Below are 23,113 nucleotides of genomic sequence, written 5' to 3'. Positions count from 1 at the left end.
AATAGCTTCATCTTAAAGGAGACATTCATTATATCCATAACTGTGTTGGTGGTGTTAAGAATTTGGTTTCAAATATCTTTTCCTAATAATTAAGAGTTTGTATGGTGGTTTTGTCTTTTTTCGTAGGATGAAAACATAATGCACTCCATGCAACTCTTTGAAAATGTAATTTAACCTCATACAGCTCTCCCTTCAGTGGACAATATGAACAATTCTGCAGCAACACATCTATAAACGTTGCCACTTAGGAATCAGAATTGTCAGCTTTACACTGAGATGTCTATAATGCAAATAAGCTTTGTTTAATTAAAGCCTCCCTTCTGAGACTGTATTTTTCCACTAGTTGAGGTAAAGCAAAGTCATTAAACAATGCTCTCGTTAGTCGTTTTTAAAATGTCATTTGAGTCATAGAACAATCCAAAGAAAACAGCAACAGGGAAATTGCATTACCGTTATTCCAACTTGCACAGCGGAGGTCTCGGAGCGATGGGAAAAAAAGGCAAGCTTTTGGTTAGACGAGTTTCCACAATGTCACGTCTTTAACTCCACAGTCCCTAGTGTACGGAGCTCATCCTCCATAACTCTCAACTGGAGGGGTATTTTTGACAATTACTTTTTAAGGGGAATCCATCCGAGTGTTGCTCGAAGCTTCATGCAGCCGGTGAGCAGTCTCAGATGCTGGCTTCAGGTTGGGTCACTGTGAGAAAGGGGCACTTAAAGGCATCCAGGCATCCCCCCACCCCACCCCGTGTCTCCACAAAGTCTTCCTTAGCCTAGCCTGGGAGAAATATCAGATTCCTTAACGCTACTCTTTTAAATTCAGATCTACAGTTTTTATAATAGCTTTTCTTATGCAAAAGAAAAATGTATTGTTTAAACACTGCCTATGATAAACTTATTCTGTTGACAAATTCACTGACACAGTGAATATCCAGGCAGTAGTTTAGATAAAAGCTTAGCCTTCCCAATCAAAGGGGAGAATTAATTGATACAGCCAGTTCTTGATTGGAATAAAGATGGGAGTCAAAGGAAGACGGATGGGGAACCAGGGAGAGTGGTTTATTCACGCTCCCAGTCGGTGACTGCTCCAGATACGGACCAGGACACAATTATGACAATCAAGCACCGTTTATAGTTTCAAAACCCAAGTAAGATTGGAAGTTTATTAGCATGACTACTTAGAAGGAGCTGTAGATCTTCCAGGAGCTACAACTGCTATTATTCACAGAGTGAAAAGCAGAGAGAGAGAGAGTATTCTGAGAACAACTGAAAAGTCGCAGAAAAACGATCGGAATAAAATTAAAGAGTAAATTTGCCACAGCCTTTAAAAGTGACCGCGGGGAAAAAACACAAGTGCACAATATCTAAGTTAAGAGAGGTACTTCCACCTCTCTTCTCGCTTCTTTAAAAACAAGAAAGGGAAATTAAAAAAAGAAAGGGAGAGACAGACAGAACAGACAGTAGCCAGCAAAAATTCCTGCTACTCAAGACAGTCGAAGTAATATTAAATTACTGTCTGGCTAGATGCTTATTAGTACTGATAGAAGACGTACGGCAGCATTAATCGTTTCTGCGCTGGAGTTCCAGAGAGCTTATGGATGTACAAGGATGCTGCAAACTCTTGTAGTTTTTTTCTTTCTATTTTTAAAAATGGCATCTATTCTGGTACGAGATGGCTTCGAGAGTCAAGCTACTCTACTAATGCCACCGTAGGAGTGGCATTAGTGCCACTGTAGTGCAACACATGTACATCTAAACTTTGTCGTAGAACATTCATGAGAATTAAATGTGCACATTTTATAATAAAAATGAAGACACAGAAGGCCTGGAGTTGTGTTTGTTTGTTTTTCAGTGGACTTCTGGGAAGTCAGTACCTGTATGTTTGTTTTATAAAGTTTAATACTTCAAGACTGCGGTGTAGTTAACTATTTTTCTTTAATACTCATGAAAATCCCTGTGTTTGATGGAGGCATAAAGTATTCTGAGCATCCTGGAAAAAAGACATTCTCCATTCCAACAGAACAAACTATGGACATTTTCCAATCTAGAACCCACAAGAGGTGTTTCTTTAAGAAACACTATAAAAATAAAACAATCTCTATCAACGAATATATTAACGGAGAAACAATCCCTTCAGTTTTTAGCAATTTTAAAATAGGAAGTTTAGGACCTCCTTAACCAGCACTGGGAAAAGACTTTAGCGCCCTCGGGCATCATCATCTAAATTTAGTAAAAATCAAATTGCACAGAGGCTTAAGTAAGTGTTAAATCTAGCAAGGAAGCAAAAAATAATATATTTTTTTAAATGACTGTTTCATAATAATTTTAACGCAAAAGGGACTAAAACAAAGATGGTGCCATTCCTAAGCATTTTTCATAATTAAGCATCCAAGACACTTTTATTTTTGACACTCGTCTTAATTTAAAATATTAATCACTTCTTTCCCTGAAAGGTCACAGAACAATACACTATAGAAAAATAAATAACACCATGTAGTTGCAAGGCAGGGCTCTTCATCACATTCCTTAGGAAGAAATTGAAGAATAAGTTGGAATCTTTGCCTTTATAATAGTCAGGCTTTCCTGTTGATAAAATAGGAATTGAAAAATAGGTTTGTACTGAAGTCGGCTTACGGGGGACCAAATTCCCTCTTTGCCTGAAAACAAATTTATTTCTAATTTCAAAAGGTTTTGAACAAATCTGTTGTGGGACACGTTGTGTGAACCTATAGATGGAATCCCAGCTTTGACTTAAACTATTTCAGCTCTAAGTTTAGAAGTATGAAGTAAGAATAAACACATTTACACCAAAATACAGATGGTCCTCAGGCCATGTCGGCAATCGGGACTGGAAGTTCGGTCGCTAAGGATACGTCCGTAAAGTGCGACATCACATGATCTTGGCAGTGGCCACCCCAGCCCTCCCCACTGCGTTATTAAGTGAGAATCGTACGTCATTAAACAAGCACCTCCCTGCAATTTCCTGCCAGCTTCTCACAACCAATGGGGAAGCTGTCAGGAAGTTGCACATTGCAGGAAATTTGTAAGAAGGCAAGCAGGCAGATATGGGGGGGGGCCTCCCGGAGGGAGGGAGGGAGGGGGTGTGGTGAGTGGGGGGGGGGGAAGGCATAACAATACAGGTAAAATAAACCGAGGGGGGAGATCAGCAGATTGCCCTTACTTTTCCGCCATATTGCTCCAGTTTTTGCAAAGCCTCCGTGGTTTGTTCTTTGAACTTCTTGCTCATCTGTCTCTTGGAAAGCTGGGGGGAGGCAAAATTAACAGGCAAATAGGACAGTGAGATTTTTAAATGGTCAGACATGGTGCAACATCCTTGTTCAATCTAGACAGGATACTGTTCTTTTATGGGGCAGTCAGCCAAAGGTATGCCTATAGCAGCAGATGTGATTTTTAAACCATGGTTTCCGAACTAAATGCACATGGGTGGGTTTATAGATTATAACAGACTATCAGAGTTGGAAGGGACCTCCAGTCCAACTCCCTGCTCAAGGCAGGAGACTTTATACCATCCCAGTCAGATGGTTGTCCAGCCTCTTCTTGAAAACCTCCAGTGTTGAAGCACCCCCAACTTCTTGAGGCAGGTTGTTCCACTGGTTAATTGTTCTCACTGTCAGGAAATCTCTCCTTAGTTCCAGGTTGGGTCTCTCCTTGGTCAGTTTCCATCCATTGCTTCCTGTCCTGCCTTCAGGTGCTTTGGAGAAGAGCTTGACACCCCCTCTGTTATACTAACCCATAAACCATGGTTTGAAATCAGAGGTGCTTGCATTAACACGCTAAGCAAGACGAAGGACATGATATTATGGCTGAAGTTGATGAGCCAATCCAGTCAATGCATCTTACACGGCCTGACCTGCAGCAGCTTTTTGTTCCAATTCCCAAAGGAATTTTCATTTTTAATAACAGGGCCAATGAGTTAATGGGATGGCTTTTATAATACAGATCCTCACTTGCCACAAACCAGGAAAACTTAGAACCAAGTTATAAGCAAAAATTCTGATAAGCTGGGATTAAGCACTTTTATACTCACGCTAGAAAGCAGATGCTTCAGATGACCATTAAGCCAAAAGCCGACGACAGCACTCAACTGCACCAAGGCACTGAGTCCTCTTCGAAACACTTCATCGTCTGAATGGGCCTTTTTTAAACAGAAGAAACGGAATAAGCGGAATATTCACTTGGTTTAAAAATCCCTCGCTAAAAAGCAGAGCCGTACAAGCCGCCGCCACCCCCTTAAAATAATAATAATAATAATAATAATTAGATGGGATCCAGAAAAGGTCCAGAACAAAACTGCAAGGCTTTAATGTAATTGAAAATGCATTTGTGGAATACTGTTAATGTGAAAGTCCTAGTGCCGTTGCTGGTCATCTGGAGCAACTCCACTCGGGGGGCTGCATTCCAGAATGCTGGGCACTTCACAAAGATCTGGGGCAGGGGTAGGCAATCATGGCTCTTTTATGACTCGTGGACTTCAACTCCCAGAATTCTTGAGCCAGCCATTACTGAGGGAAAAGGGAAAGGTTTCCAAGCTGAGCTAGGCTGGCTCAGGAATTCTGGGAGTTGAAGTCCACCAGTCATAAAAGGGCCAGGTTTGAAGACCCCTGGTCCAGTCATCTGGTTTAATTTTTGAAATGCATTCCTTTTTTCCTTCTTTCCAACTTTCCTGCTTTTTATACTACCTTGTAGAAGATCTTGGTAACAAGCTGGCTATCAAAACCTAATAAAAGTATGTCTATTCTGCTGGCTGAAGAACTCTGGGAGTCAAAGTCCACAAGTCATAAAAGGGCCAGGTTTGAAGACCCCCTGGTTTAGAACAATTATTCTTTTTGGGAAGAACCCTGCAAGGCTAACAGGTGGCATTAAGCTGTGGGGTATTAGCAGAGGCCTAATTCATAAATTGCAGTGAGGACTTATTAAAGGAGTTGTCACAAGGAAAAACTGTCTGTCACCCAACCTGAAACAATTTAGGAAAAGAGTCCACCACATTAAAAAAAAAAAAAAATGTTGGCAGCCACCCCAGACAGCCCTCTTCCCCTGGGTATTTACTGTCACTCTTCAGCTCAGAAGATAAACACGAGGCATTAAGCAAAAACAGCAATGTGGTATATATTAAGGCAGAAACTTTTCTTATTTCGGTTGGAGAAAAGCTCGAAATATTTTGCCCTCAGGTTGGTTCCTCTCTTACTTAACATTTTTAATCTCTGCCTGGTGCTGTTCCTGGGAGGACTTTTTTTCCCCCCAGAATGGGCTGGAAAACAGTGGCTCAAACACAAGGTCGGTGAGAGAATTGGGGCCTTAAGACCCAGCATCCGAAGCGGTGGTCTCTCAACCGTGGCAACTTGAAGATGGGTGGGCTTCAACCGCCAGAATTCTGGGAGTTGAAGACCAAAGATCTTCAAGTTGCCATGGTTGAGCAACACAGAGCAAGTTCCTTTGCATCCACACTGCTGGAAGCATCCAGGGTTTGCCACGATGAAAGATGAAAACTCAGAACGTGAAACGTGTCCACCTGTTGCGGTATTCCCGACCCATCGTGGCCAATCAAAAGGGACGGTCTCCCTCTTCCCCGTGTTCCTCAAAAGACTCGCTTTGGCCCCCTGCCCGTGGGGCACGAGCACGGGAGATCTAGGAAGGCGGTGCCCGAAATCAGAAAGCCCCAAACCCCGGGGAACCCCTTGGTTATGTCCTCCAATGACGGAGACCTACCAAAGCACCTTTTAACACCGGGACCAGCCGAGGGAGCAACGGGAGGGTTTTCTGCGCCGCTCCTTCCACCGAGAGCAGCTCTTTGAAGCCTTCCTGGGAGATGAATGTGTACGGGTGCCTCGTCTCTTTTAGGCCCTGCCGGAGTCACACAACACAGCGTTAACACACAGCTCCCTTTGCCTCTGAAATCCATAAAAGAAAAAGAGAGAGAGAGAGAGAGAGAGAGAAAACCCAAGAGCCACTGAGTCTATGCTGGAACAATCCAGAGATTGGTTCCATTTCAAATGCACGTTTGCCCCCTTCTGGGTCTATCCAGCTTTGCAACGCTCAACAAGTACATTCTATGTTTATGCAGTGGGTAGTTTTTTGAAAGAAAAAAGAAAGAAAGAAAGAAAGAAAGAAAGAAAGAAAGAAAGAAAGAAAGAAAGAAAGAAAGAAAGAGGGAGGGAGGGAGGGAGGGAGGGAGGGAGGGAGGGAGGGAGGGAGGGAGGAAGGAAGGAAGGAAGGAAGGAAGGAAGGAAGGAAGGAAGGAAGGAAGTCAAAGTTTGGGGATCAATTCATTTTTACTAGCCTTTACTACTAGTAGTAGTAATTGAGAAATTCTCAATTTCTCCGCTTCCCCAAACCCCGACCCCAAAGCCAAACCTCTAGCTAAGCAACAGAAGAATTACACCAACAAAGCAGATCATTCGTTACACCCAGTTCTTTCATGTATATGTATTTTTTTTGACAAACTGTCACTGGGTTTCCAGTGTTCTTCATAAAATTATAACTTTGTTTTTTTTTAAAGGAGGGTTGTAACACATTGTTTTTAAGAAAATCCCAGCTTCCCCTTGCCCTTGACACAGAGTCAACAAGAACATACAAATTGTAGGAATTGTCTTCCAAACTTGAAAAGCTGATTTACCTCTGCTAAATTAATAAGAAGGGGATCAAACTGAAGTGATGCAGGGTGACAGTCCCATTGCAGTTTGTGCCTTACAGAGCCGTGGACTAACCTGGAACAAAGCATTGGAGACATAAATAACAGGGCTTGTCCAGGCAGTTGCCAAGGGTCAACACTGGCAGGGAAGGAAGGAAGGAAGGAAGGAAGGAAGGAAGGAAGGAAGGAAGGAAGGAAGGAAGGAAGGAAGGAAGGAAGGAAGGAAGGAAGGAAGGAAGGAGGGAGGGAGGGCTTTTAAAACTAAAAGCTCTTTTAAAAAATGTTTTACTTCTGGAAAAATGTTTAAGCAATATACATTCCCAGAAACAAGTAAAATTATCTTTTCTTAGTCGTATTATTTTTGGATTGTTGTTCTTTTAATCTACATGTAGTACAATTCAAGGCCCATCTTATTCCCCCATAAGTCTATGGGAGAGGGCATTCCCAGAAACTGAAAAACACTTTAAAATGCTAACATGCGAATGAAGCAGTCCTGATTTGATTCAACATTTAGTACTTCCGTAAATTTAATTTGCTCACCCAGGTAGGTCCCAGGTATTACCTGCAAGGGATGCCCCCTTTAGAATAAATGGCTGCAAAGGTGGAAGACACTCTTGACTCAATATTGAACTAGAACAAAAGGAAATAACACGGTCAGCATATTATTATTCTAACACAGATATACCCCAGCAAGACACGGCTTTAATCCAAGTCCTACTGAAGTTAAACCCTCCCAATGGGACCTGGAGGTGCTTTTGCGGTACTGCTCTCTAGGTTATATTTTGAGGATATATTATTATAAAAACCTAAACATAAGCGTATATTCAGAACGAAGATTTAAATCAGAAAAGAGTGCACAGGCCAAACACTTTCAGCTGACAAAAGATTATGTGACTTTTCTTCTTGGCTTAAAGAACACGAAGAAGCAAAAGTTAACCAGTTGGAGTTTACATTAATAAGATGACACAAAAAGGAAAAGAAGCGACTCAAACCATAATTAACTTTTTGCTAACATTGCTTAGAGCAGTGGTTCTCAACCTTTTTAATGCCTCGACCCCCAACCGGTCGTAAGTCGAGGACTACTCAACCGGTCGTAAGTCGAGGACTACTCAACTGGTGCAGCACCGTTTGCAGAATGGGACTTTTGGCGGGCTCAGCAGGGCAGAGACAGCCTGGACAATTCCTATTGGCTTTTGAAAGCCAATAGAATTAGACTCTATTCAAGAGAGTCTATTCTATTGGCTTTCAAAAGCCAATAGAATAAAAGGGAGTAGCACAGCTAAGGAAAAGGGGGAAAAAATGGCGGACTGCGTTGTTTGGCGACCCCCGTGAAATGGTCGTTCGACCCCAAAGGGGGTCCCGACCCACAGGTGGAGAACCACTGGCTTAGAGTGAGGAACAGCACAGCCATTCCAGGGCTCTCTGCCTTTTGGGCGGTTTCTAACGTTACTAGAGAAAGCAGAAGACAGATCCACGAAGCTTCCTTTTCTACAAGGGACAGTGATTATCCATAAATTCAGCAAGTTCCTCCACTTTTCTCCCAGAAGGCAGGACTAAAAGATTTAAAGGAAACCTCAAATGGAAAGAGCATGTTCGCCCTTCCAATTATGACATCGAAATGTGATAAGAAGGTGGGAAAGAAATTCAAGAGGGGAAAAAAGAAACCTAGAAAAGCAAAATACACAGGAGTGAAATTACTGCTTTTCTATAGGGAAAAAGGCTGTGCTTTCGAGATAAGCCGTCCATCCTCCATAGAAAAGGACTCTTTAGTAAGTCAGTTGTTCCATTGTCCTCATCAAGGAAGGGAGCATCAGGAACTTCCCTAACAAAGGAGGGACACAGAAGCTCATGCTGGCATTTTGCAAGAATCCCACAATAATGTTAAATGGAAACGTGGACCGGGATCCATCTCAATGACATTACTAAGGAAACTTTATCTCTTAAGGTTGGCTGATGGAGAGAATAAAATATACAATACAGCATAGAAAGAAGATGTATTTTGTTTTCTTTATGGGTGGACATCCATTTTATGCAAAACCTTCTCCGGAATTTTAGAACAAAATGGCGGCCTAAGTGTTGCTCCTTACGAAATTAAGATTTTAAAAAAGGAAAGGGCAGTAAATGGGCATACATAAATAAAAAAACGTTTTATATATTTTAAAAATAGGCCCATTAGTTTTGAAAGCAAAATAAAGGAAGAGAATTGAACAATAATCCGTGCTATGAAGAGAAAAAAGAGAAAAGAATACAATAAACTAGAAATACTGGGAATCTTTCAGCCAAGATAAAAAGAACTGATAATGCAAAGGGATTTATTAAATCTCTAAGCTTCCTATAATGCACTTCTAAAAATCCTACACACGTGAAATAGGAATTTTCTGCATTTATTTGGTTATATTCAAAAGGTCTAGAGACTGCTAAAAACATAATCCTGTTTAATCACTATAAATCCAAGTCAGTTTAGAAAAGGCTGCTTTTCCCAAGGACGCTTAAGAGTCATGGTTGGGTTCCACTGTAGGAAAAACTAAACACACTCCCTAATTCTAGCATCCACTTTGGGGTGGGGGGAGCTGAGAAGGTAGCCACACTAAGCTGATACGAGGGTCAGAAATCCTGCAACTTTTTAAAATCCTGCCACTAAATCCTGCCCAAGCTTCAGAGAGGCCAGAAGAGCTTTTGAAAGGAATTACAGTGATCCAGGAAAGGATCGAAGGAGGCTTTCTGATCAGCAGGTGCAAAGGCTGGACCGCTCCGATTCTCAACCAGATCTGATGCCGGAAGAAAAGACTTTGTTGTTGTTGTTGTCGTTGTCGTCCTTGTGCTCAATTTCAGCAGAAGACATCAAATCTGCCGTTACAACTGGAACCTCCTTGAAAGTCCCAGCCCTGAAGTGAGACTTAGCGGGGAGGGTCCCAAATTCAGGGGAGCAAACGAGAGAAGCCACCCAGTTCCCTGGAGGCAGGTAGCGTGGCAACTTGATATAGTGAGGATGATGAGGATGATGATCAGAATCAGAGTAGAGCTGGAAGGGATCCGTACATACCGGATCGATGGTTTTGGGATTCAGCCGGTCGCTGGGCCGAGGCCGCGACTTCAAGGCCGAAGCTGGAGAGGCTGCAGGAGCCGAGCAGGTCTTCCTCTTCTGGGTCTCCCTTTTCTCCCTCGTTCCGCGGCCCGGAGACGTCCCCTTCCCCACGTGGCCTGCCAAATAGCAAGGAGAGAAGGCCCCGGGGTGGGGGGGGGAGAATCAGCCCCCTGAAGGTAATTCAGGACATTAATATATATATATATATATATATATATATATATATATATATATATATATATATATACTTTTTGGGGAACTTATTTTATCACTGGCTGGAAAAATGAGATAGCGACTAAGAACTAAGCAAAAATCAACCCAGATAACACATTGTTCATTAAGCACTAATGAATTGTAATGATAGAAAATAAAATACATACATACATATATACACATATACATATCTATATATATATCTATATATCTATATCTATATCTACATATATCTACATCTATCTATCTGTCTATCTATCTATCTATCTATCTATATCTATATCTACATCTCTCTCTCTATCTATCTATCTATATCTATAGATAGATAGATAGACAGATAGATAGATAGATATCTCTCTATATATACAAATTTCTTTTTTGTTGACTTAAGTGCATCAATCAAACCAGTCTCTCTCTCTCTCTCTCTCTCTCTCTCTCTCTCTCTCTGACAGATAGACAAACAGATAGATTAGATAGAGATATATAGATGATAGACAGAGATGATAGATAGAGAGATATAGATATATAAAAGAAGAAGAGCGAAGAAGAGAAGTGTGAGTACCAGCTGCTGCTGCTGCTGCTGCCTCTCTGCTGCCTTCAGCTTCCTCAGCCCGCTGCATCCCTTCCTGGGGGGCGGCCTAAGGGGAGGGCGGCCTCATTGCGCTGCACCCAGCACGCGCCTGCAAAGGGAGGCAGAGGAGGCTCAGGGGCCGAACAGCTCAGGCGCCTGGGCTTGGTGCAGGGTGGGGCAGAGGGGTCAGCCCCAGGGCTTGGGGGGGGCAGTTCATGGCTGCAGTTCATGCCCCCCCCCCCCGCTTTCCTGGCTCTTCCAGCGGGATCAGCTCTGCTGGCTGCCCTCTGCTCCTCCTGGGGGGCAGCTCCCTCCGTAGCCTCGGGGGGGGGGGCAATGGGGGGCAGGCTGGCCGCTCCAGGAGGACAGGAACCGGACACTGACCCCAACAACAGCCCTGCCAGGGAGCATCTGGGATGCTCACGGTCAGAGGGCGGGGCCAGGAGACGGAGAGCGGATCTGGTTAAGGCTTGGAGGGGGGACCAGTAGGAGATCCCAGGCAGAAGGAAATGGGAATGCCGGCTCAGGACTGGAGACGGGGGGGGGAGGGGGGAAAGGCCTCGGATGGATGGGGGGGTCCAGCAGGGGATTGTAGATAGGAGACAACAGAGCCTGGGGTTGACAAAAGGAATGCAGCTGATGAGTTTAAGGATGGGGGGCCACCAGGAGATCCCAGGGAGAAGGCAAAGCAGGACTACTTTGGCCTTCTGGCTAAAAAACCTGACCTGGGCTTGGTCTATATGGACACGGAACCACCAGGAGATCCCAGGGTAGAAGGCAAGGCAAAGCAACTTTGGCCTTTTGGATATAAAATGATCTAGGCTTCATCTATGGACAGGGGACCACCAGGAGATCCCAGGGAGAAGGCAAACAGAACTACTTTAGCCTTTGGCTAAAAAAAAGAGACCTGGGCTTGGTCTATGGACAGGGGACCACCAGGAGATCCCAGGCAGAAGGCAACAGGGAGGCCTCGATGTCTTCAGGAGGTCATCCAGAGACAGATTGGCCTCCCCAGGGATGAATTTGGCCAGGGCAAAGATTAGGGGGGCCACCAGGAGATCACAGGAGACCCCCCCCTCCCGCCACCACGCACGACTGCTGTGACAGGCCAGGACGGGACGGGAGACCACCAGGAAATCCCAGGAGGCGGAACGACCGGCCGGCCAAGCCCCTCCCCTGGGTTGTTTCTCCCCACCCCCACCTCCCCAAAGGGATTCGGGAAAAAGCCGTCTGCACGTGGTCCGGGGGCGGGTAGGCCTACCTGAACTACCGCGTCGGGGCTCCTCAGGGGCGACGGGCCGCCCGCTTCGCTCCGGCGGGGTAAGCGGGGAGGAAAGCCCGTCGGTCGCGGCGCGCAAATCGAGGTAGGCCGCGGCGGTCCTGCCGTTGCCATGGGAACTACGGGGCGGCGGAGAGGCCAAACGTCTCCCGAATGCGCCCGCGCTTGGAACGCCGGCGCCCTCTAGAGGTCAACCGCAGCAGAGCGAAGAGGGGTTGGACTACCTTGGCGACTTTTAAGGCTTGTGGACTTCAGCTCCCAGAATTCCTCAGCCAGCTGTGCTGGCTGAGGAATTCTGGGAGTTGAAGTCCACAAGTCTTAACGTTGTCAAGGTTGCAGACCTCTGGACTAGAAGACCACCGAGGTCTATTCGGATTGGCGGGGGTTGCTCTTCTTCCTTCTGGCTGAAACCAGGGAGGGTAAACATCTGGCTCGACCACAACATCTGCTCTTTCGCCAACCGGAGAAGAAACAAATGCAGGAGCCCTTTTTCTCAGTTCTGCAGGTTGCCCACTGGAGGGAAGTGCCGCTCCGTAGTTCGCTTCTTCCCCTTTCAGTGGGAAAGGAGAGTTCAAAACAACAATTGCAAACAGATTGGAAAGAATTGCAAATAAATACACAACGATTGCAAATAAGCCTGGGAGAGTCTTGGTGGTCCACGTTCATTTTTTTTACTCACTTATAGAAAGCGAGCAAGCATAGTTTCCTGTTTTATCAATATCAATCAATCAATCAATCTCAATCGGGACAGCTGGAAGGGACCTCGGAGGTCTTCTAGTCCAACCCCCTGCTCAGGCCGGGGACCCCAGACCATTTCAGATAGTTGTCCAGTCTCTTTTGGAAAACCTCCAGTGATGGAGCACCCACAACTTCTGGAGGCAAGTAGTTCCACTGGTTAATTGTTCTCATTGTTAGGAAGTTTCTCCTTAATTCCAGGTTGCTCCCCTTATAATATGGTATAGGTTTCCTGCCTGAGCAGGGGGTTGGACTAGATGACCTCCCAGACCCTTCCAACTTTTATTGTTATTATGGATCATCGCACAGTCAGCCAGATGTTCAGACTGTCTACCTATCGAGTCCTTACCAAGGACCTTGGATAGGCAGATGTGGATGTTTGATATTATTATTGTTGTTATTAATTGTTAATTATTATTATTATTATTATATGCTTTTATGCTAGAAAGGTTTTTATTGGTCTTATGGGGCAGGGGGCTTACGACGGTAGTCCTCGGCATGCAACCACAAATTGGATCAGAATTTCTCTTGCTAAGCAAGAGTTAAATGACTCGCACCTGATTTTATGAGCTTTTTTGCCATAGTACTTAAGTGACTTGCTGCATCGTTCAGCAAATTCAGCTTCCCCCATTGACTTCGTTGGATGCCGGCTGGGAAGGTCATGAATCTAGGGTGACTTTGGGAATGCTCTTTCATGTGGGGAGATCTCAGTTTTATTTGGCTAACAAGGACACTCGTGTCACTTTCAGAAGTGCTACTGACACACCAGATATACCCACCACACCCGTCGTGTGCCTTCTGAGATGCAGAATTTCAGATTTTTTTTCTCCCCTATTACAATATATTCCTATCTATTGACTGCTTCTTCCTGCAGTGGACATGCATCTACTTTTTTTTTTTAATCCTTCGCCTCTCCACTAAAGCAGGAGTGGGCAACTACAGCCCCTTTACCACCTGTGAACTTCAACTCCCAGAATTCCTGGGTATTCTAACTCGGGAACTCCCAGAGTTCCCATGGCTGGCTCAGGAATTCTGGGAGTTGAAGTCCACAGGCCGTAAAGGGGCCGTAGTTGCCCAGTCCTGCTCTAGAAGTACTATCCATCCAGCCCTCCCAACTTTTCTGTCATATGATGACTTTATCAATGTCTCCTAAATGCCCTGATCCAAATCATTTTAAAAAATAATTAACAGGACGAACTCTGAGCACTGACAAGTACTTTACCTAAAATGGGTGGTATAAAAACATGACACTGTGACAAATGCAGATATTGGGAGAATCTTTATACCTCTAGGAAAAAAGCATGTTGTGGCTCTTACATTACATGAGATACTCCTTTAGTAAGCTGCTTGTCTCTCCAACTTTCCGTAGCAAGAGAAGGTGCCTTTGACTACATCCAGAATTCATAGCTGTATACTGCAAATATTACATTCATATATAGTGTAGAATAGTGCAGTATTACTGTTTGTTTATTCATGTCAGAAGCATCATAATTAAAATAAGGCATACTATACAAAATAAAAACAACAAAGGTATTAGTGTTTTTAAAAAAACCCTTTACACTTAATGCAACAGCTGTCATTTTCCCATGAAATGAATTCTTGCTTCTTACACAATATTCTTTGTTGAACCTGCATGAAAGGATTGCCTCACCTCCATCTTTGGGACTGAATGGATGCAACTGTGTGTTTTGAAAGAGAGACAAGGAAATAATAATAATAATAACCCCTCAATAATGTCTTTCTTGGGACCTGAAGCCCCTTTGTTATCTTTGATCTATAATGCGTCACAGTAAAATATAGTTTTATGGGCTGTAAAGAGCAGAAGCTGAGAAACTTCATGGATAATTGATTTAAAGCTTCTCTAGAAGGTGTGAGATCAAAGAGTGGCTTAATGTGTTTATAACTGCCCTGGAGAGCAGTCAACCAAAGCCTGGAAGGGGGGGGGGGTAACCTTGGTCAATGCATTAACAGGATTTGCTTTCTCCAAATCATTCTTTCTCCAGACAGACTTTTTCTTATAAAAGTATACCGAAGTTGGGAATTGATGGCTTGAAGTTCAGCATTGTCGAAGGTACTAAATACATTTCAAATCACTTGCTGAGTTCACAGTATCACACATTGGACAACTATTTGTCTGAAATGGTATAAGGTCTCCTGCTTGAGCAGGGGGTTGGACTCAATGACCTCCAAGGTCCCTTCCAGCTCTGTTATTCTGTCATTCCACACTAAGCTCTGGCTTGTTTCTCAGATGTAATTCAGGATACAGGCACAACTGAGCCTTAACTTTCTGTTGCTACGTGACACATTTGTTAAGTGAGTTTCGCTCATTTTATGTCCTTTCCTGCCACAGATGATAAGAGAATCGCTGCAGTTGTTAAACTAGTAACACAGTTGTTAAGTGAATCTGGCTTCCCCATTTGACTTTGCTGGTCAGAAAGTTGCAAAAGGGAATTATATGACCCAGGGACACTGCGACCGTCATAAATATGAGCCGGTTGCCAAGCAAAAGGTGGATCAAGACCACCTCAGCCAAATATGGCGGTCCAATTGGCAAAAAGCTCAGGAACGCCTTGGGTAGAAACATGGGTGGAAGAGGCCTTCATCTTGCACTGGATGAGATGATGGCTAAAAGGATGAATGAGGATGAGAGTCAAGCATCCAAATTTTGATCACGTGACTCTGGGGGTGCTGCCGCAGTCGTGTGAAAAATGGTCACGTCACTTTTTTTCCAATGCTGTTGTCATTTTTGATGGCCACTAAACGAATTTAACAACTTATATAACCTTCCTCAATTGTGTAATTGTATCTTTCACTTGTTGTATCATTGCTTTAGAATTCAGTGGTTCATACGGTGTAGTTTCAGGCCTACAGAATTATCCTGGTCCAGCAGCCATAAGATTAATTTGATGGGACACTTCAGATAATTGATACTCCGATCAATGTTTTTGCCTCGCCACTCGTGAGGAATGTTTGCGAACGTGACCTCTGCTTTTACAATAACCATCAAAAAGATCTCATTTCTTCCCATTCTGTCCCCTCCCCAAAGAATAAAATGATATGCTACCATTTTTTAACACACATAAATATGGACTATGAAATTAGGCGGAATTTATTCTCTCATAAAACTCCAGCGTGCCCGAGCAGACAATTCAGTTCGGACGGAAAAGAACAGAAAGCTGCAGTGTCATTTTCATGTTAGATTAAAAAACAAACAGAGATCTATCTGATCTTTCGGTTCTTCGTGCCATCAAACTGGCACTAAAGCAGAATTAGACAAAAGTTTGTACAACTAATGCAGGGCCTTGAAAGGGATTGAATTCTCTCTGCCCTGATATTTTGATATCTCGTCCTTCATCTTATTTATCCTTCATCCAGCTTCCCTTTTTTCTTTGCCCTCCTTTCTCTTTTGTTCAATTCCATCCTTTGAATCATTCTGAACGCCTCTCCGTTCCATCACCCATTGAATTCTCCAATATTTCTTAAAAAGACTGAACATGCTCTCCAACTCAGTATTAGCAGTAGCAATAGCACAAGCAGACTTATATACCCCTTTATTGTGCTTTTTACAGCCCTAAGTGGTTTACAGAGTCAGCCTGTTGCCCCCAACAATCTGAGTCCTCATTTTACCGACCTTGGAAGGACGGATAGAAGGTTGAGTCAACCTTGAGCCAGTCAGGATCGAACTGCTGGCAGTGGGTAGAGTCAGCCTGCAATACTGCACTCTCACCACTGCACCACCACAGCTCAATATTAAAAAGAGCTAAGATATCTGGGACATTTCTTAGGAAGCTTAAAATGGGATGTTTTACCCCCAAGTTCCTCAGACTTCATTCTCTTGTCCATGAGTCCTTCTGCTACCTTCTCCCTCACAGTGTCAGCTTATTCCTTCCTGAATGTCTATGGAGATTCTCCGTCATCCAGATCATGGCTGTCCTAAAGGCATTTTTTCAAGAGGCAACTGGACTTCCTTTGTTTTTCCTTGAAGACCTTTTGCTTCTCATCCCAGAAGCTTCTTCAGTTCTTCTTCAGCTTCTTCAGAGCTGAAGAAGTTTCTTGGATGAGAAGCGAAACATTTTCAAGGAAAAACAAAGAAAGTCCAGTCAGAACTGAATAAGCTTCTTGGATTTGAATGGTGGGGAATGGAAGGATAAATCCTTCCATTCCTCACCAATTCAGTCAGAACTGAGGAAGCTTCTTGGATGAGAAGCGAAAAGAAAAACGAAGTAAGTCGTCTCTCGAAAAAGCCACCTTTGAGTCATTCCTTTCTGTTTTTCTTCTATCCAGCCTTCTCTCTATCTGGCACAGCAGACTCCCTACTTGGCGATTTTAAGAGTTGTAAATGTCAATATGCTGGCTGGGGAATTCTGGGAGCTGAAGTTGCCAAATTCAAGACACGCTGTTTTATACAATTTGGTAAAACTTAAGTATAACAGATTGCACTGTGCAGCTGTGCAACTGCAGTAACAACTGATTTTTCCTACTTTTGCCGTTCTCTCCCAAGAGAAATTCCAGTTCATATTTGAAAGGACAGTTTACCTGGCAAAGGCTGGTGACCCCTTGGAGAAATACAAGAAGTGGCACTGAGGTAAAGATCTGTTTAATTTACAAATATCAGTAAAGATACTGATACCAGTCCAAATTAGACAAAGCAGCACCATATTACACATGTACAACTATCTTTTTCCTTGTATAAAAGAAGTTAAACCTCCCTTTTTACAGGGTACCCCGTGATTTACTAAAAAAGAACACAACCCACTATAAAGAATTATTACCAATTCTATGTTATACTTAGCAGCAACGTGTTAACAAAGGAAAAATATTTGGGCGTGTAAAGTAGTTTTAATAATGGGGGAAATGGTAATACAGCCTCTTTTATTCATTTTAAAGGTACGAAACTCCAAGGGAACATCAGTTAGAAAATATCTATCTCCTAGTGTCATTTTCAACACATAGTTTCATTTTCTGAAAAGTAACGTATACTTGGTGGGGAAGGGGAGAATCACATCTATAACATCTGCCACCTATTGTAAAAACAATTTCCTTATATATTACAAAGACTTGAGAGTTGTCATCTTTCCTTGCTATAATGAAAATAATCAGATTGTGTGCAATCTCTGGTCTTATGAGGGATACCAGCTGGTACTTGTTACAGTAAAAAATATTAACCCAGACCGAATCTATTTATCCCGTGAGAATCTGCTATATTAGTCCTATTGCAAATATCCTGATTTTAAGGTTTTTTTTTCTCTCTCTCTCTTTTTAAAAAAAACTGAAAATACAAAAATATCAGGACAAATATAAATTAATATATATTAAAGCATTGGGGGGAAAAAAGTAAAAAGATTGGCCTAGATGTTAAGTACAGTGTACTTTGATACAATAAATATTTCTCAATAAACAGAATACTGTATAGAGCCGTTCAGAATTCATAGAAACAAAACTCCGTTATTATATCTAATTTTCTCAACAATAATCTATTTTATCAATCTTATCATTTATATTACAAAAAGAAATTAATACTGTAAGAGGGCGGGTAAATGCTTTCTTCCTTTCCTGTCTTTGTAACATGCTAACATTTTTTTAAAAAATGCATTAGAAGATCTTAGGATAATGGTGAATTAGCAAAAGCTCTTCATTTTCTCAACTTTTTTTTTTTTTTACACTGTACAAAATGCATCGCTTTTTTTTTTTTTCTTCTTCAACTTGTAAAAAGGAGTCTCCTCCATCGGAGAGCGGTCTTCTCGGTCTCGTGAAGGAAATAAAACCAAAGCAATGTGAAGCGGGTCCCTCTGCCCCAACTTATAGTTAAAGTAGATAAAAGGAAAGCTTTATATTCTCTCTCTCCTCAACGCAAGGATCAAACCGAAAGATAATTGAGCGAAGGGCGTCTGTATCTTCAGTGTGTCTTGAAGAACGTTGAGTGTTAAAAGTCGTTGAAATTTTCCTATCCCGGTTAAAATTTTATCAGGGTCTTTTCTTTTCTTTTTTACATATATGTATTTCCTTCCTTCAAGTCCTTGGAGCTTCCAGAAGTCCCTCTGAGCAATTTGACTTTGCTTTTTGTAGTTAAAGAAGCAGTTCTTTGATTCTCGTAATAAAAATAAGCCTGTTTTGTATTTTACAATATATATCCGCTATGAAGCCTTGCTTTAGTCCAAGAAGCGGCTGGTACAGGATTTTCCAAAAAGGAAATCAGGGCGGGAAAAGGACCGGCTGCTTTTAAGGGAGGCACTGCTGGGTGCAGCCGCACCTGACCACTTTCTCCACCTCGCCTACGAAGGAGGAGCCGTCGGTGCATTCAAAAAGATATTTCCTCTTTTTGCTTCTCAGAGGCCTGCAACACTGTCCGTTCTCACAGCTCCCTTTACACTCCAGTCTCAAAACCTTCTCCGTCGTTTGGCACGCGGCGTAACCTTGCTGCTTTTGGAAATAATCCCGGATTCGTTCCTCTCGGCAAGAGATTTCTGCAAGGGGAGAAAAGCAGGACAGCTCCTGAACGGCCACTAGGTAGGCGGGACGCTTAATGGCGCCTCTTACTCAGAGTAGCCACTCAAGATCCCTTCTGCTTTGTTTTTCTTTTGGCTTAGAAAACAAGCAAGCAAGCAAGCAAGCAAGCAAGCAAAGAAAGAAAGAAAGAAAGAAAGAAAGAAAGAAAGAAAGAAAGAAAGAAAGAAAGAAAGAAAGAAAGAAAGAAAGGAAAGAAAGAGAAAGAAAGAAAGAAAGAAAGAAAGAAAGAAAGAAAGAAAGAAAGAAAGAAAGAAAGAAAGAAAGAAAGAAAGAAAACCCAAGGATTTTCCTCCATAGGATTAAAGCTGACATGCACACCCAGAACAGCCTTTTTTGGCTGCTGATTTATATCCAAACTCAAAATGCACTGCTACTACTAGGACCAGAAAACTGGAAAGTTAAATCTTTTTCTTTATGACAAAAACACATATCCTCTATTTTCAACAGCCAGCTGGTTTTCTTTGACAGTTCGGAAATGTTTGAGACGGCATGCAATTTCACTTCTTAGACCTAGAGTTAAATACTATCCAATCTGTGATTTAATAGAGGCTCCAGTCCCCTAGCTCCATAAATTATCGAGGCATAAAATCAGCTTAAGTGGGAGAGCTCCATCCTCGTGTCCTATTGTAATCCCACAGATGCCAAAAGCCCAGAATAAATAAATACCAGCTCTAGAAATGGGAAGGGAGAGAAAAGACAGGAGACACAGAAGGGAAGTGGAAAGGGGGGGGGTAACTTCACCCTGTTTTTATCCATCTCACCTGCATAATTCGCTGTGATAAATCAGTTGAAGATGAGAGGTCAAAAGTAGAATTTGGGATAAAGCTAGCAGCAGAATCATTGGTTTTGGCTTCAGAGTTGCAGTAGGTAGAGAAACAATAAATACAGAAAGACACAGGAGGTATAAGGCGGCAGTTTAAATATAGCAAAAAGTTGCTTCTGAAGAAAGAGAAAAGTTTTTATAGCAAAATCGTGAAAAGGGGGGGGGGGAGGTAAGAAAAACCTTCCTGGTTTTAGGCTATAAAATTAGAAAAAGCAATTAAAAACATCCCTCTCTCTGTTAATCATAAAGCAAAGCTGAAAATGTACTAAAATGGGATGGAGATAAAGAAGAAAATTAAAAAATAAATAAATTGAAAAGAAAATTGGAGCATGTGCATGCTGAACAAGATTATTTATTTTTTTTAAGGGAAAAAAAAACCAAAGCAAAACTTTTTTGCTATTCAGATAAAAATTAGGACTTTTCCCTTCTAACGGGAAACCGAGTCCCAGCCAACCGGAGGCTCACCTTTATTGCAGCTCTCCCCAGTATATCCGCTGCGGCATTCGCAATATGGTTTTCCAAGGCCTGAAAGCCTGCATTGACCATGTTTGCATCGGAGGGGCTGGCAGGGGTTAAACACCTCCCCATCTTCATCGCAGAGGGCGCCTCCGTATCCCTGCAGGCATTTACAACTGTATGAAAACGCACTGATTGGCAAGCAGGCACCATGTACACATCTACAGGGGAGACAAGCCCAAGAGAATAACAGTGAATTATTCACCCGACCTCAGGCTCAGTGACAATCTGCGTCTTGGGACTGGGCTCCGAAGGGAAAGGGCCCAGGGGGGCTTCTCATTTTAGAAGAGGCTGGACAACCCTTCGTCTGAAATGGTCTAGGGTCTCCTGCTCAAGCAGGGGGTTGGACTAGAAGACCTCCAAGGTCCCTTCCAACTCTTCTCTTCTCTTTTTCATTATTCTATTCTATTCTATTCTATTCTATTCTATTCTATTCTATTTTTCATTATTCTATTCTATTCTATATTATTCTTTTCTCTCCTTCATTATTATCTTCTCTTCTTCATTATTCTATTCTCTTCATTATTCTCTTCTCTTCTATTCTTCATTATTCCCTTCTCTTCTCTTCTCTTCTCTTCTCTTCTCTTCTCTTCTCTTCTCCATTATTCTATTCTACTCTATTCTATTCCTATTCTATTTTTCATTATTCTCTTCTCTTCTTCATTATTTTATTCTATTCTATTCTTCATTATTCTCCTCTCTTCTTCATTATTCTATTCTATTCTATTCTATTATTTTCTTCTCTTCTTCATTATTCTCTTCTCTTCTTCATTATTCTCTTCTCTTCTCTTCTTCTCTATTCTATTCTTCATTTTTCCCTTCTCTTCTTCATTATTCTATTCTATTCTATTCTATTCTATTCTATTCTATTCTATTCTATTCTATTCTATTTCATTCTCCATTCTATTCCAATTATTATTTTATATTCTATTAACGTAGAATAATAGAGTTGGAAGGGACCTTGGAGATCGTCTAGTCCAACCCCCTGCTCGAGCAGGAGAACCTATATCATTTCAGACCAATGGTTGTCCAGTCTCTTTTTGAAAGCCTTCAGTGATGGAGCATCCACAACTTCTGAAGGCAAGCTATTACATTGGTGGATTGCTCTCATGGTTAGAAAATTTCTCCTTAGTTGTAGGTGGCCTCTGTCTTAACTGCTGCTTAGTTTCCATCCCTTGTTTCCCGTCCTGCCTTTTGGTGCTTTGGAAAATAGCTTGACCTCCTCCTGTTTGTAGGAGCCCTTCAAATATTGGAACAGAGCTATGGATTCTAGTAACTCTCTAAATCAGCTTTGGCGCCTCCAAGTGATAGGCAAGGAGGCAGAAACACCTGGGAAAGAGCCGCTGTAGATGTGTCATGGAAGACCTGTGACAGGATATCACAGATCATAAGTTCTGCTTTTCTCAACAATCAACATGGAACCCACAATGACCACAACCACTGCATTAGATCACTTGCATTCATACAAATACAGGTAGTCCTCTGTTTACAACAGCTGTTCAGTTAGGAACGCAGTTGTGAAGTGAATCTGGCTTCCCCATTGACTTCGCTTGTCAGAAGGTCGAAAAGGGGATCACCTGACCCCAAAGGATGTTGCGACCGTCATAAGTACGAGCCAGGTGCCAAATTCTGTTCACATGACCCTGGGGGTGCTGCAACGGTCATAAGTGTGAAAAACAGCCTGAGTCACTTTTTTCAGTGCCGTCGTAGCTTTTGAACGGTCACTAAATGAACAGCTGCAACTGGTGGACTACCATATAAAGCTTCTCTCCCGGGCCAAAGTCTTTCTCCATTAAAAGTGGTACTGAAGCAGGACTCACTTGTTCCCCAGGCAAGGGCTGCCGGACTGCTGGTCACAAAGCGAGCCGGCCCACCCCTCGTCGCACTGGCAGGTGAAGCCGGAGTGACTCGTTGCCTGGCAAGTCCCGTGAGCGCAGACCTTCTTCAGACACGGCTCGCAGCCGGGGAGAATCCCCACTTGCAACGGGACATTCCTAAAATCTTGCAGCTCGCTGTTGATGAAGAGATTTCGGAGGCAGCCGTGGAAACTGGTGGCATTTTGGCCTGGAGGCTGGGGCAACGCGGCCACGTTTTTCTTCACAGGCAAGCCTGGAGGTGGGAGATTCAAGAGGTGGAAGGAAGGACGGAAAACATCTGGAAGAAATGGCTCACTTGAAACAACCAGCTCGCTGTTACTTCGTTTTGTTTACAGGAATAATAGAATCGAATGGAATGGAATGGAATGGAATGGAATGGAATGGAATAGAATAGAATAGAATAGAATAGAATAGAATAGAATAGAATAGAATAGAATAGAATAGAAAATGGAATGGAATGGAAGCAGAGCAGAACAAAACAGAATAGAACAGAGCTAGAAGGGACCTTGGAGGTCATCTAGTGCAACCCCCTTGTTCAGGCAGGATGCCCTACACCAGGGGTGTCAATCTCAATTTCATTGAGGGCCACATCAGCACTGCAGTTGCCCTCGGGGGACCGGGTGGGTGTGGCCTACTGGGTGGGTGTGAATGGAGTGGGTGTGGCCTACTGGGTGGGCATGGCCAGCTCTACATCATTCGCGTCAAGGGCGCCTGTGGGGGCCTGAGCAGGACAGATCTGAGGGTCTCTGGCAGAAGGGGCAAGCGCCAAGGCATGGTCCATTTCTTCATTCCTCTCAAAGGGTGACACCTCCCCAGCATGCACCCAGGGGGCAGGGCCAACGCAGCAGGGGGTGGTTC

At 43.0% G+C, this 23,113-nt stretch overlaps 3 protein-coding genes across 19 annotated transcripts in view; 1 reads left to right on the top strand and 2 right to left on the bottom strand.

Moving 5' to 3' along the window:
* Window positions 1-1,707, top strand: part of KCNIP4 (potassium voltage-gated channel interacting protein 4) — a 217,381-nt gene extending 215,674 nt beyond the window's left edge. For 5 of the 6 annotated variants that reach the window (XM_039335899.1, XM_039335902.1, XM_039335901.1 and 2 more), the window contains one exon: window positions 127-205. In XM_039335899.1, coding sequence (XP_039191833.1) covers window positions 127-174 — 48 coding nt within the window. In that variant the 3' untranslated portion in view covers window positions 175-205. Of the gene's footprint in view, window positions 1-126 lie in introns of all 6 variants that reach the window. The other variant, XM_039335898.1, reaches the window with a different exon arrangement.
* PACRGL (parkin coregulated like) lies at window positions 1,129-11,909 on the bottom strand. The gene is made up of 9 exons (XM_039335904.1): window positions 11,780-11,909; window positions 10,510-10,627; window positions 9,693-9,850; window positions 7,212-7,279; window positions 6,635-6,725; window positions 5,728-5,862; window positions 4,049-4,156; window positions 3,182-3,262; window positions 1,129-2,583 (listed from the first exon to the last, which is right to left on the bottom strand). The coding sequence occupies exons 2-9, from the start codon at window positions 10,565-10,567 to the stop codon at window positions 2,527-2,529; spliced, it is 756 nt and encodes a 251-aa protein (XP_039191838.1). The 5' UTR covers window positions 10,568-10,627; window positions 11,780-11,909; the 3' UTR covers window positions 1,129-2,526.
* A 5,204-nt stretch (window positions 11,910-17,113) lies between these two features.
* Window positions 17,114-23,113, bottom strand: part of SLIT2 (slit guidance ligand 2) — a 165,991-nt gene continuing 159,991 nt past the window's right edge. For 9 of the 12 annotated variants that reach the window (XM_039335885.1, XM_039335888.1, XM_039335887.1 and 6 more), the window contains 3 exons: window positions 22,199-22,487; window positions 20,328-20,539; window positions 17,114-18,996 (listed from right to left, as the gene is read on the bottom strand). In XM_039335885.1, coding sequence (XP_039191819.1) covers window positions 18,752-18,996; window positions 20,328-20,539; window positions 22,199-22,487 — 746 coding nt within the window. In that variant the 3' untranslated portion in view covers window positions 17,114-18,751. Of the gene's footprint in view, window positions 18,997-19,800; window positions 19,890-20,327; window positions 20,540-22,198; window positions 22,488-23,113 lie in introns of all 12 variants that reach the window. The other 3 variants (XM_039335893.1, XM_039335895.1, XM_039335896.1) reach the window with 3 other exon arrangements.

Source organism: Crotalus tigris, unplaced genomic scaffold (assembly GCF_016545835.1).
Source record: "Crotalus tigris isolate CLP2741 ecotype Arizona unplaced genomic scaffold, ASM1654583v1 scf7180000017663.5292952, whole genome shotgun sequence".
In the NCBI taxonomy this organism is placed as follows: domain Eukaryota; kingdom Metazoa; phylum Chordata; class Lepidosauria; order Squamata; family Viperidae; genus Crotalus; species Crotalus tigris.
Note: the sequence above shows the minus strand (reverse complement) of the source record. Positions and strands in the feature narration are given on the sequence as shown.